Below are 12,612 nucleotides of genomic sequence, written 5' to 3' on the forward strand. Positions count from 1 at the left end.
GCTCATATTGGGCCTGGCACACAGTGAAAACTCACTAAATGGTGGTAATTATTCAGATGCGTACCCCTGGCCAGTGTGGTTCAGGGGTTGAGTGTCAATCTATGAACCAGGGAGTCATGAAGCAGGAGGCCATAGTCTGATTCCCTGTCCCGTGGCACATGCCTAGGTTGCTGGCTCCATCCCCAGTAGAGGGAGTGCAGGAGGCAGCCAATCAATGATTCTCATAATTAATGTTTCTATCTCTCCCTCTCCTTTACTCTCTGAAATCAATACTGTGTGTGTGTGTGTATACATATATACCTAATATGCAAATAGACCAAACAGCAGAACAACCGAACAACCGGTTACTATGATGTGCGCTGACCACCAGGAGACATGCGTGGAACATGGCAGGCACTGGCCGTGGCGGGATGGGGGAGCAGGTGAGCAGGGGCATCAGACCAAGGCGGGCACTGGTCGCTTTCATCAGGGTGAGCCTCTGGTGGTTACTGAAAATTCTTTGCTCCTGTGCACCGCGGTCCTGCCGGGGCACTCACACCTGCTGCCGGCTCTGGCCCCGCTGGCACCTGCTGCCAGCGCCCGGTGCTGGTCCCGATAGCTCGGCGCCGGCAGCGGGTGCGAGCGGGGCCAGAACTGTCAGCGCATGGGAGCAGCTGCTATGGGAGCAGAGCTGCTGGCAGACAGGGAACCAGGGGCTGTGGCAGGAGGGGCCAGGCAGGGGCACGGAAGATGGACCGAGACCCGCCCCTGTGCCCACCACAGCCTCGCAGCCCACAGTTCCTTTTAAGGTGCATGAATTCGTGCACTGGGCCTCTAGTATACATGTAAGATATGTACCTCAGTGTGTGTATGCATATGGAAATGCATATTTGTATGTGCGTGCGCACACATATTTATGGACGTGAGAGTGTGTGTGACAAAGGCGAGCTTGTGTATCTGAGCCGTTATGTTTAGATGGGTGGCAGTAGAGTGGAATGTGTGTGAGAACCAGTGAGTCAGCTGCAGAGGGCCTTGGAGTGGCCACTGCCGCTCTCCCAGATAGCCCAGGGGTCCCTGCGGGTCACAGGCCCTGGTTACCCTGCCTCTGCCTCCCAGGCCAGGCTGCAAAGACACACCTCCCCACCAGGGAGGAGGAGCAGCAAAGCTCACTAGGGGACCACCTCCCCTCAGGGTCCTCCTGACTGACAGTTTGGGGGCAGGGCCAGTCCCCACTCCTGCTGGGGCCCATCACCAGCCCTGCCCAGAACAGGGGCAGCGTGTGGCCCAGCTTCCCCAGACACCCTCCGAAGAGCAGAGTCAGCACCACTCGGGCCGCATACATCCCTGACGCTCTCCCTGGGGAACAGGGACGCACTTTTAGCAACAGACTCCGACCCAGAAAATGGAAGGGGTGCTGCCAGGAAACCAGCACATGCATATCTGTGTGTACAGCACCGGCAGCATGCAACAGCCCCAAATACGTGTGCTTTCTTAATCAGAAATGGCAGATCTGTGTGTATCAGGTCCGGGCTCTGAGGGACTTGGGTAATGCAGATGGCCAGGGCTGTGATTTGTAGGACTGGCAGTGCCACACACAGAGGAGGGAGAGGTGCCTGAGCTAGGATCCTAGGGACCCCAGACAGCAAGGCCCCAGAAGCTGCACATGGGAGAGCTGGAAAGAAAGGGCGTTTGTGTCCCGGCTCCATGCCAGCTGGTCCCGTTTCTTTAGGGTTAGTGTTTGTGGGAAGGAATCTGAGCAGAGATCCAAGTGTCTAGTCCTGGGGAGTCAACCCTGGGCCCGAGATGGAACTCCATTGGCCCTGAGGGCCCTCCCCAGCCCTCAGAGATGCTGGTGAGAGTTACGTGAGGTCACACCCTGAGAAAGCTTTCGGGCCACAGAGGACAGTAAGAGAAGATGCCAAGTCTTCTCTCCTCTGCAAGGCCCAGGCTGAAGGAGGGCAGGACCTCCCCAAGACCTAGAGGGAGCCGCGGGCTTCTCACCAGGGCCCAGGGCCCCCCTCCCCTCCAGTGTCCTCCTTCCTGCCCAGGCAGCTGGCTGAAGCCCCTGTTGGGCTGAGAGCCCTGAGATAAATCACTGTAAGAGGTGGAAGGGGGAAGTCTGGTGCGATGGAAATGTTACAGCCTTCCTCCCAGGCCTGGGGTTATAGGAGGGCCCGAGGCTTGAGGATGGCCCCAGAGAGTTCTCTGGGTGCCTTCTGCAAGGTCTCCCAGGGGCCCACTCCACGCAGCTCAGGGGCAGCAGGGTTCCCACCTGAGGGCGGGCTGGCAGGCCGCAAGAGCAGAGCTTTCCATCAATCGTCACAAAATGAGTTTAAATCTTAGCCCCATTACCTATTAGCTATGAGACCTTGGGCAAGTTATTTCATCTCTGAGACTCCGTTTTCATAATGGGGATAATATAAATACCCTCAAAGGATTGCTGAGAGCAGTAAGTTTGGTGAGGCAATGTGTGGAAACTCCTAGCACAATGCTAGGCACATAGTAAGTGCTTAATAAGTGGTAGGACCACTGCTGTTATTCACTCTTATCCCACACACACTGTCTAGCAGGAATATGTGTCAAAGGCACAAAGAATTGGATGGGGATCCTGCCCTTGAGAAGCTCCTGGGTGGGGGAACATGAAGACGAGTGTGACGAGGGCCAGGAGAATGGAGATAAAGTGCCCGAGGCCAGGACAGGCACAGACGCTTTTGGCTCAATGATAAGGTGGCATCTGAGCTGAATTTTGATGGCCAGGGAAGCTGTGAGAGACGGGCAATCCAGTGAAGCAACAGAGTGAGAGAAGGCAAGACAGGGCACATCTGAGGTGTCCAGGGGCAAGATTCATGCTCCCCAAGGTATTTTAAAGCTGGCTGGGCCATTAGTTTTCTTGGCTTTGACCCTGTCCTTTCCCCTTTCTGGGTCTCGGTTGCCACATCTGGAAAACGGGTGGATATAAATACACTCCCAGCCCAGGAGAGGGGAACGCTGAGGGGACAGGTGAGCTGGGCGGAGCTGCAGCCCTGGCTCCCCCGCTCTGGCTGTGTCCCTCTGGCTCTGACTTGGTGACGGCCCAGAGAGATCCTAGTTCACACACTGAATTAAGCAACAGGTCAGGAGGGGAAATGATGAAAGCGGCCAATAAAAATCAATGTTTTAAGACAGAGCTAAGGAAGGAAACACTACTAGTGGGTTCTTTCATTAGTGGGACCACATGTGACTTTTCAGTCTCATCCAGCATTTTTTATATAAACCTCGTGTTCTGCAATGAGGATTTATTATTTTATAGAGGGGAAATCCCAATATCATTATTAAAACTTTTAAACTCCTGGGTTTAGATCTTGGAACAGTCAGTTACTGGCTTATATGATCTCAGCCAGTCACATACTTTCCTCCTCGGGGGGTTTGACACTCCTCAGAGCCCCTCTGTGTTCTGACTCTGGGCTCCTGAGACGCAGCCCTGAGGGTGGGGGCGGCAGACCAGGAGTCCCTCTGCCCAGGGTCCTGAAACCCCCTGGCAGCGCTGGGTCCCTTCTCACGGCAGGAGGGTATGGTGTGCCTGACCCTGGCTGGGGAGGGCGGGCACTGGAGGGCTGAGCCAAGGCAGTGTTGTGGGACAAGCACGAGGAACAGCTGCCCCTCCCGACCCCTGAAGATCAGGTCTTGGGTGTCCTAACCCCCAAGAGCCAGGCTTGGTGACAAACACCCGCCCAGGAGGCCAGTTTTCACTCTGCCGCTGACTGGCTGTGGTTCCAGAGGCGTGTATGGTCCCCTCTCTCTGTGCCTCAGTTTCCATGCAGATACAGCCAAACGTGTCCTACCTTTTGAAGTTCACGACACCTTTTGGGATTCCCGTGGGGGTGTTGAAGGCCGGCAGGAGTTTCTCTCCGAGCTTGATGGCCTTCATTCGGAACACCTGGAAGGGTCAAAGGGCACTGGGCTGGGTGGAGTGCAGTCACTGCAGGAGGGTGCCACTGGTGGATAAACCGCCAGCACTGCCGGCCCCCGAGCAGCGGTGGCACTGCTTTAGGCTCTGCAGTGGGACCGGCCGGGGTGTGAGCCTGGCTCCGCTCATTCCTGGCTCTGTGGTCTGAGGGGAGGCACGTCTCTCTGAGCCTCAGTTTCCTTGGTCATAAAATAATGACAGTATTGCCTTCCTCAGAGGGTTATTGGGAGGAATACAAATTAGGTGACAGTTATAAAGCACTTACGGGGTGCCAGGACTACGATGAAGGCTCAGTGACTATAACTGTGATTTGGGTGGCCCTTGGGAAGATGAAGCAATCAGGGCGGTGGGTCACAAGGGTCTATGCCTGCCCACACCGTGGGACCAGCTGCCACAGGCTGAGCTCGTGGGAAACACATTGTGTACAGAATAGAAAGAGCACTGGATGGGGAGCCAGACCCCACCCGGTTCCAGGCCGTGTCTCACAGCTTGGCATCTGTGTGCTTCTTAGTGAGCCATGGCCTCCTTCTGGACAACCCTTTCCCAACTGAAAACCAGGGAAGGGCCTCTTCCCTTTCCCCTTCGGATTCTGCCTACTGTTTCCACTTTATAGATGGAATAAGGAGAAGGAGAATGGCTCATCCTGAACCACCAACATGATGGCCAGGGAGCCACGAGGAGGCCCCAGGCCTCAGGGTCCCTGCCCGAGGCTCTGACCTGTCAAACTGTTCTTCTGATTAATTCAAAAGCACCTGTGACCTCCTGACTCAGCAGTGTCCCTCGCAGGAATTTATTCTAAGGAAATAAATAATCGAGGATGCTGTGAAGACTTAACCTTATGGCTATTTATTCCAGCATTGTTAGAGGAGAAGATGGAAATACTCTAAACAGCAAACAATAGGGAAGTGGTTAAATGATGGCTTATCCCTGCAAGGGAACACCATGCAGCCACTGAAATGATGCTGTAGGAGAATATTTACTAGTAATAGCAAAGAAAGGGTTTATAATGCATTAAGAGAAAAGTATGTCAAAATAGTGTAATTCAACTTTCGTAAAAATTATATTTATATGGACACTTGGGGAAAGGATGGAGTGCACCGAAATATTAGCAAGGGTCTCCTGGGAGGGGTAGGCTCACGGAGGACTTTTATTTCCGTCTCATGGTGTATCTATTTTCTGTGCCATTTTTTATCATAAAACCCACAATAAACGTCATATATCTTTTAAAAGATGAGATGCAAGTCCCTAAGCAACCGCTCCCAGTGGGACAACACGTTTCCTTTTACTTCTGCAGCTCGAGGGTGACCCAGTTTGCTGACCTCGTGCGTGTCGTTGCAAAACAAAGTCATCTTGAGGTCCCCCAACCCCAACACATGCAATTTACTAATGCTGAGTCAGCTGTTTAGGGACTGCAGTGGGAAGTGGATGACAGGCCTCGGTGGGTGTGGTCCTTGCTTAGGAAGGGGGAGGGAGGGGTGAAAGAGGAGGGCAGGAGGGAAGGAGCAGGAGGAAAGAACTGCATGAGGCCTGGCAGTGCTGAGGAAGAGAAGATGCTAATGCCAGTGCCAGACAGTAGGTCCCAGAAGTGGGCACAGGGACACCTATGTTTGAATTTCTGGGAGCTTGTCTAGAATCCAGATTTCAAGTCCCCTGTCACTACAAAACCCACTGGTTTAGCAACAACTAAGAGCTCTCGTGTGAGGCTTCTGAGGAGGCTGAGCCAGAGACACACAGGGACCCACCAAGCTGGAGCCCAAGGCTGAGGCTCCAGGCTGCTGTCTGCTGCCTTTTGCCTGCAGGACTCCACGCTCACTCCTCTTAGATGCTCTCCTCAGCCAGCAAACCCTGTCTTCTCCTTCGGAAGGTCTTGCTGCCTGCTGGCAGTGCAGGTCTCCACACTCCAGGGAGGATGCTGAATGAGTGTGTGCGGACAAGAGTGGGACCATACTGAAAGCAAATTCCAGTAGTTAATATAATAAATGCAAGAAGTTCATCAGAAGGCTGATGAACCTTGGGGCTTCAGCAGGGCTGAAGATCTGCATATATTATTGCCTGCTGCTGGACAGCTGAGGGCAATTCCCCCAACCTGATGGTCATTTATTGTTTACCAGGCCTTACCTTTGATATGTATATCTGCTTTGCTATAGGGCAAAATGTGGGAATAAAAAGCCGGGGGTCCGGAGATTCGGGGAGCTTAGTCACTAGAACTAAGTTTCCGTCTGGCACCCCAAAATGCCTTCCAAATTCATATTTCTTCTCTAATCTCTCAATTAATTTATGCACAGCCCCTTCTCCAGATTCTTGAACCCTTGTAGATGTGGAAAGACCCTGGCAGGCCCACTTTCCTCCTTGTCATCTTGGAAGTGAGTGTGTGTGTAAGGGGTTCAGAACCCAATTCCAATGTGCGTGTGGAAGTTCCCCCATACCACCAAGCAAGTCTCCAGACACAGGCTCCATGTCTAAGAATTCAACTCAATTCTGACACTGTCTACAATGGAGAGATCATCAGGTTCCATGTTAAGGGTTCAGGCCTACAAGACCGCCCACCCCCCATTTTCAGCTGCCAACAGAAGAGCAGGTGTTACCCAGGAACCCCACCTTGGGTTTGATTCTTTGTCTAGAGCGGCTCACAGAACTCAGGGAAACATGTTACTCACCGAGCCAGTTTATTATAAAAGGACCAGCCAGATGGAAGCGGTCCACAGGGCAGGACAGGGGCCGGGCACCAAGCCTCCGTGCTCCAAGTCCACTCTCCCCGGCTCCCATCTGCTCACAGCCAGCAGCCTGCTGAACCCAGTGCTTCGGGTGTTCATGGAGACTTCATCACACAGGCACGGCTGAGGGAATCACCGGCCACTGGCTACTGATTCATCCTCTAGCCCCTCTCCCCTCCTTGAAGGCCTGAAAGCTCCAACCCTCTAATCACATGACTGTTACTCCTGGCAACCAGCCTCCATCCTAGATGGGGTCCAAAAGTCACCTCAATAACATAACAAAAGGCACTTATCATTGTCATTGCTTAGGAAATGCCTATGGTTTTAGGAACTCTGTGCCAGAAACAGGATGAAGACCAAATACCTATTTCTTATAAGTCACAACATCACAATGTGCCAGGTGTCTCATCTCCAGGACCTTCATCCCTTGCAGCCGCCGCGGGCAAGGTGTTGACCCACTTGGAGAAGGACTAAACTGAGTCTCAGCAAAGCAATCTGCCCGAGAAGAGGAGCTATGAAGTGACTCTTTTCCAGGACACCAAGCTGCCTTTCCAACACAGAAAGGCCTCAGGCAGCCACGGTAAGCGCGGGGCAGTGGCCTACTGGCTCCAGACAGAGATGAAAGAAACCAGCAAGAACTACATTCTGTAGAGTGAAACGGGCACTGTTCTGGGAGTCACTTAGCAGGCATGTGACCGTGGGTAAGCCATGCACTGTCTCTGAGCCTCATCCGCACAATGGAATGGTGATGGCCCTGGCTGCTTCACAGGGTCCTTTTATTGTTTTTGACTTTTTACTGTACTTGATTTCTAATTTCATGCCATTGTGATCTGAGAAGATGCTTGATATGATTTCAATCTTCTTGAATTTGTAGAGACTTAGCCTATGTCCTAACATGTGGTCTATCTTTGAAAATGTCCCATGTGCACTTGAGAAGCATGTCTATTCTGTAGCTTTGGGGTGAAATGTTCTGAAATTAGTTCCATTTGATCTAGTGAGTCATTTAGGATTGCTGTTTCCTTGTTGATTTTTTTTTGTCTAGAAGATTTATCCAATGATGTCAATAGGGTATTAAGGTCCCCTACTATGATTGTATTGCTGTCTCTCTCTCCCTTGATATCGTCCAGAAGTTTTTTTATGTATTTGGATGCTCCTGTATTGGGTGCATATATGTTTACCAGAGTTATATCCTCTTGTTGTATCCATGCCTTTAGTATTATGAAGTGGCCTTCATTATCTCTTGTTATGGCCTTCACTTTGAGGTCTATTTTGTCAGATATAAGTATTGCTACCCCAGCTCACAGGGTCCTTCTAGACACCAAATAAGAGGATGTGTATAGTGAATGTGCTATGTAAACTGTAAAGTGCTATGTCAATGCCACCTGCTATGGCTGTGGCTGTGCTTGTGGTTCCCGTGGGAGTGTCTGTAGGGCTGGCTAACCTGCAGGGGACTCTCCTCCCACAGGTTCCCTCTGAAGCAAAGAAAGGCCTCAGCCCAGGAGGGGGGGTGGGGTCTCTTTCACCATTCATTCCGCAAATACTCATGGGGGATTTTAAGAAAACCTCACTCCTCAGGCACCTTCTGTGTGGGAAATGAAGGACTGAGAGGAGGGTGACCCTGGGCCAGGCTGAACGAGGACCCATGGCAGAGAGGTCACAGGGTCATAAGTTGACTCAAAATAGCCTCAGAGCCTGTGACCTGCGCAAGTGATTTCTAAGTCTCAGATCCTCCACCTGCAAGTTGGTGAAGACATCACTCCATGGGCTGTTTGAGGAACGAGGACATGGTGCACACGTCCCATCTCTGCCATGTGGAGGTGCTGGGGACAGAGGGGACTAGGAAGGCGCGGCTGGAAGGTAGGAGCCTGCCTGCTCAGGGACTCGGAGCCACCTGGGCCTCTCCTTGGGCCTTTTAAACTATTTCTAAGTCACAGGTGCTCCTATCCACATTCCACTGTCTGGTCTGCATTCTGGAAAGACAGGCTGACGGTCTCTTCTAGGGAGCCGAGGCCTCAGAACAAGTTCTCAGAATCCCAGACACCTCAGAGCAGGGAGAGAGGGACAGCAGGTCTGGGGAGCACCAGCTCCATCCTGAGCCGCTGGCCCCCACACCAGCCCCCATAAGCCCCCTGAATCACTGCCTCCCTTTCCCTGCATCCACCCCCTCCTCCCACAACCTAGACAGAGGTGGGCAAGGGCCCGTGAAGAACACGAATGCTTTTTTCTGCTCCATATGTCATTTCCTGTCCTGGGTTTTCAAATGAAATTCAGGCCTTGGGTGGCTCCAAGCCCAGGGCTCCCATCTACAATTATTTGGGGACAAATTGGTACAAGCGGTAATCTCCGCTGAGGAGATTATTTTTGATGGAGAGAGGCCTAAAGCGACTGGAGAGCTAAAGTGCATGCCCGCCGCCTCTAAATTCTCGGCTTCAGCCGTGTGCCTGAAATGAAGTGAAGGGGACCTGACTCTCAGACAGGAGCTGTCTCTAGCGGTGAAGCTGGCCTCACTTCCAAGGCCCCCACAGGCTCAATGCCTCATTTCTGGGTGGAGAGAGAGGGGGAATGTGAGGAAAAAAGAGCCCAGGCCCAAGGACCAGCCCATTCACAAGACTTGTTGACTCAAGGGGGGATTAGGACCATCCCCGTGGTGGGGAAGGAAGTGAGGCCCAGGGAAGGGAAAAGGGACCTGCTGAGGCCACAGGCAGGGGTGGGGTGGGGAGGAGGTCCAGGTTCCTGACTGCCCACGGCCCTCTGGAAGGCAGCGCAGTGCACCTGGGATTTACAACATGTGGCTGCTCCATCTCCCCTACTGCCCCCGAGACCTGGAGCTGGTGTCTGGCCCAGAAACGAGGGCAAGGGGTGGTTGTGGAGTATAGAGCAAGACCTAGGGGCCCCTGGGTAGAAATGGCGAAACAATGGTCTTGGCTCCATCCATCCTGCGAACCGGCACCTGCAATAACCAGCCCAGCACTCGGCAAGCCCACACCGAGCCCAGGTATTGCTGCCCGCCCTGCAAGGAGCTGCACGGATGGTGAGCAGACCTAGTCGTTGCCCTTAGAGAATTTACTACCATCGGGGCAGCAGAACAGAAGCACCAGACAGAAGAGGTTGCAGGTGGCATCACAGAGGTGGGGGGCATGGGTAGCCCTGGGCAAATCCTCTTGGATCCTGTCTCCTCATTGGGGAAGTGGGGGGATGGGATGGATGTGCTTGCTCCCAAGCCCTTTCCAGCCGGGATGGTCCAGGTGCCTGGAAGTACCAACTCACCTCCTCTCCTGTCAAGTAGAAGGCCGAGAGGAGTCCTCCTATGTACCGGATGTTCACCTCAAACAAAGAAGCTTCTCCACTCTGCAGGGCAGAAAGAAGGAGCAGGGCAGTGGGGACACCTGTGAGATGCCTGCTGGGCTCTCAGGGGCAGCCAGGCCCTCGAGACCGGTCACACACCACTGCGCCCCATCCCACCCTGCTGATCTGGCTGCACCTGGGCTGGTTCCCCGGATGCAGTGGTGGTTTTGAGAACAAAAGGCACCTACCAGGCGGGCGGCCACTGCACATTTACAACATCCCAAATAAACACGGGGTTTGGCTTCCTTCCCCAGCCCTTGCCCGAGGCCATCAGAGCAAAGTTCTGCCTGGCCGCTCTCCAAGGAGCTTAAGAACCCACACGGGGAGCCGCTGGCTGAAGCTTAGCCTGAGGGGAGGCAATCTTCCTCTAGCCAGGCCGCCGGGCGCAGCAGGAAGCCGGTGTGACCCTTCCCTGAGGTGGCAGGGCCAGAGGAAGGGTCTCAGAGGAGGTTCTGGGGCAGACGGGGCAGGGCCGAGCCTGAGAGGGAGGCGCGCCAAGCAGATGCTTGTAGGTAAACAGCAATTTCTCTGCTGGAGCTGCAGCCCTTGGGGCACGCCCAACCTTCCAGAATCATTGTTATTTTCTCTCTGAAATGTTGTCTGTGAATCAGGGGTGTTGGGCATCATGCCAAGGACCAGATCTGGGTGAAAACCTGCCTGAGCCACTTCCTTGGCTTTGGGACTCTGAACAAGACGTTCAGCCTTCCCTCTCCCGGTGCCTTCGTCCCGGGCAGGGCAGAGGTGAGAGGCAGTGGTGCCGGTGCGGAGCCGCCCAGTGCCAGGAGCGGCTTCAGAAAGGTGCCTGTTGTTGCCCCCCCCCCCCCCCAAGGGCTCTCCTTGGTGCACTTCCCCTGTCATGGCCTTTCATTACTGACAAGAACAATGATCATCCCTTTATCTGGGAGAGCTTTCCCCTTGACTGAGCACTGGCAAAGCCATACTCTCCGTTAGCCTCACAATGCACGGTGATGCCATCACTCCCATTTTTCAGATGAGAAAGCCAAGGCTCAGAGAGGGGCAGTGACCATGTCTTGATTTCCTCCAGGGAGACCCCCTAACCTGCCCCAGCCTGCCTGAAGGTCCCCATCTGGCTCCTCAGGCAGCTGCCTGACGCCCACTCTCTACCCCCCATCTGCAGAGGGACAAGGTGGGTCTATGAAGACACCTCCCTCCTCCACCTCTGCCTTTCTTCCATTCGATGCAGTAGGAAATGGGATTCTAAACTCCTCTCCTCACACAGACCATCGGAAGTCATAACAAGCCTCAAAATAATCATGATGGTGATGATGATAACAGCACCACTTACATCTGTGTTGGACTTCATGGTTATAAAATGCTTTTTACAACCTCCGGGATAGTTAAGGCTCACCAGCCTGCACGCCGGGCATCATTACTGTTGCTGCTGTGTAATTTCTGAGGCCCAGGGAGGCTGGCCTCCCCCAGGCGCCTGCCGAGCCGGAGAAGCACCCCTGCAGTGATGCTCTCCCAGACTTTCCCGTTGCTCTCTCTGCCCCTCTGTGCTGATATTGGCCTCACTTCGGCCATAAGCTGCAGGAGCCGCCCCATTCCCTCCAGGACCTCTCACTCGTGGAGCCTGATGGATCCCCCATATCTGTTGTAATTTCTTGCTCCCCAAATCCATCTAAGCAGCCTCTCCCCATGTGAGCAAGGCCTCCAGGATGGATCGGTTACTTTAGTCTGAGCTGGGAGATCAGTGGGGGTGAGGTCTGGTAGTTAAGGGTTTTGTGCCATCCAGACACATTCCCATCTCCTCCCCAAGGTTCTGGTCCCTGACCAGGGATGCCTGTGAGGCTGGAAACCAAGAGGGTTCAGACCTGGTCATGGCCTCTCAGCTAGCTCAGGAGGGCAGCACGGGCCGGGGGGACGGGGACGGGGGGGGGGGGGAGTAGGGGAGGAGGTCCAGCTAAGAGCCGCTCTGAGCAGATTAGTCACTTCTCCACAGTCACTTCCCCTATTGCTCTTGTGGCAGATGCAGCCCTAGAAGGGTCTTCCTGGGTGTGAGCACGGTGCCTGGAGCCCCAGGGAGGGGAAGGCAGGGTCACAGCTGGACTGCTCTGCTGGCGGCCTGGGACCAGAGCCTCCACACCTCTGGGTCGCAGAGATGACAGGGTGGAGCCATGACCTCTCCAGCTGCTTCTGGCCCTAACACCCCAAGGGCTCTGACTCACCACATTCAGGTGGAAGTTCTCTTCAACCCAGGCCTTGGCCTCCTGGAACTCCTCCTTCAGCTCCATGAGGTAGAGGGTGTCAAGGGAGTCAATGACGGTCGCCCCGCTGAGGCCTCCTGCAGCACAGAAGATCGAAGGCGTGACCCAGGGTCATTCTTACCCTTCCCATCCAGCCACACAAGCCACCGTTCCCCAGACTCCTCTAAATGCCTGGCAGTCTCCAAGGCCAAGGCCAGCTCAGGAACAATCCAGGGAGAATCCAGTACCACCATCCTTGGAAGGCAAGCCCAGGACCCAGTGTCCCCCAGGGGCTGCTCCTCCTCAGGGCAGTAAAGGGCAGGCAGTGGGCAGGGGAGACTGAGTTCATGGGCTGAGCCACTTCCCAGACCTGGGGCCACTGATACATGCCAGCAAGTCCACCCTCAGTGCCAGTCGGGCA

At 54.2% G+C, this 12,612-nt stretch overlaps 1 protein-coding gene across 1 annotated transcript in view; it reads right to left on the minus strand.

Annotated features, from left to right (window-relative positions):
• Positions 1-12,612, minus strand: part of MAN1C1 (mannosidase alpha class 1C member 1) — a 125,637-nt gene that overhangs the window by 21,749 nt on the left and 91,276 nt on the right. Inside the window, exons 3-5 of the mRNA XM_079776377.1 lie at positions 12,174-12,289; positions 9,907-9,987; positions 3,801-3,895 (exon numbers count right to left, since the gene is read on the minus strand). Of these exons, the coding sequence (XP_079632503.1) occupies positions 3,801-3,895; positions 9,907-9,987; positions 12,174-12,289 (292 nt within the window). The remainder of the gene's footprint in view (positions 1-3,800; positions 3,896-9,906; positions 9,988-12,173; positions 12,290-12,612) is intronic.

The sequence above is a fragment of the Cnephaeus nilssonii genome (genome assembly GCF_951640355.1).
Source record: "Cnephaeus nilssonii genome assembly, chromosome: 7".
In the NCBI taxonomy this organism is placed as follows: Eukaryota; Metazoa; Chordata; class Mammalia; order Chiroptera; family Vespertilionidae; genus Cnephaeus; species Cnephaeus nilssonii.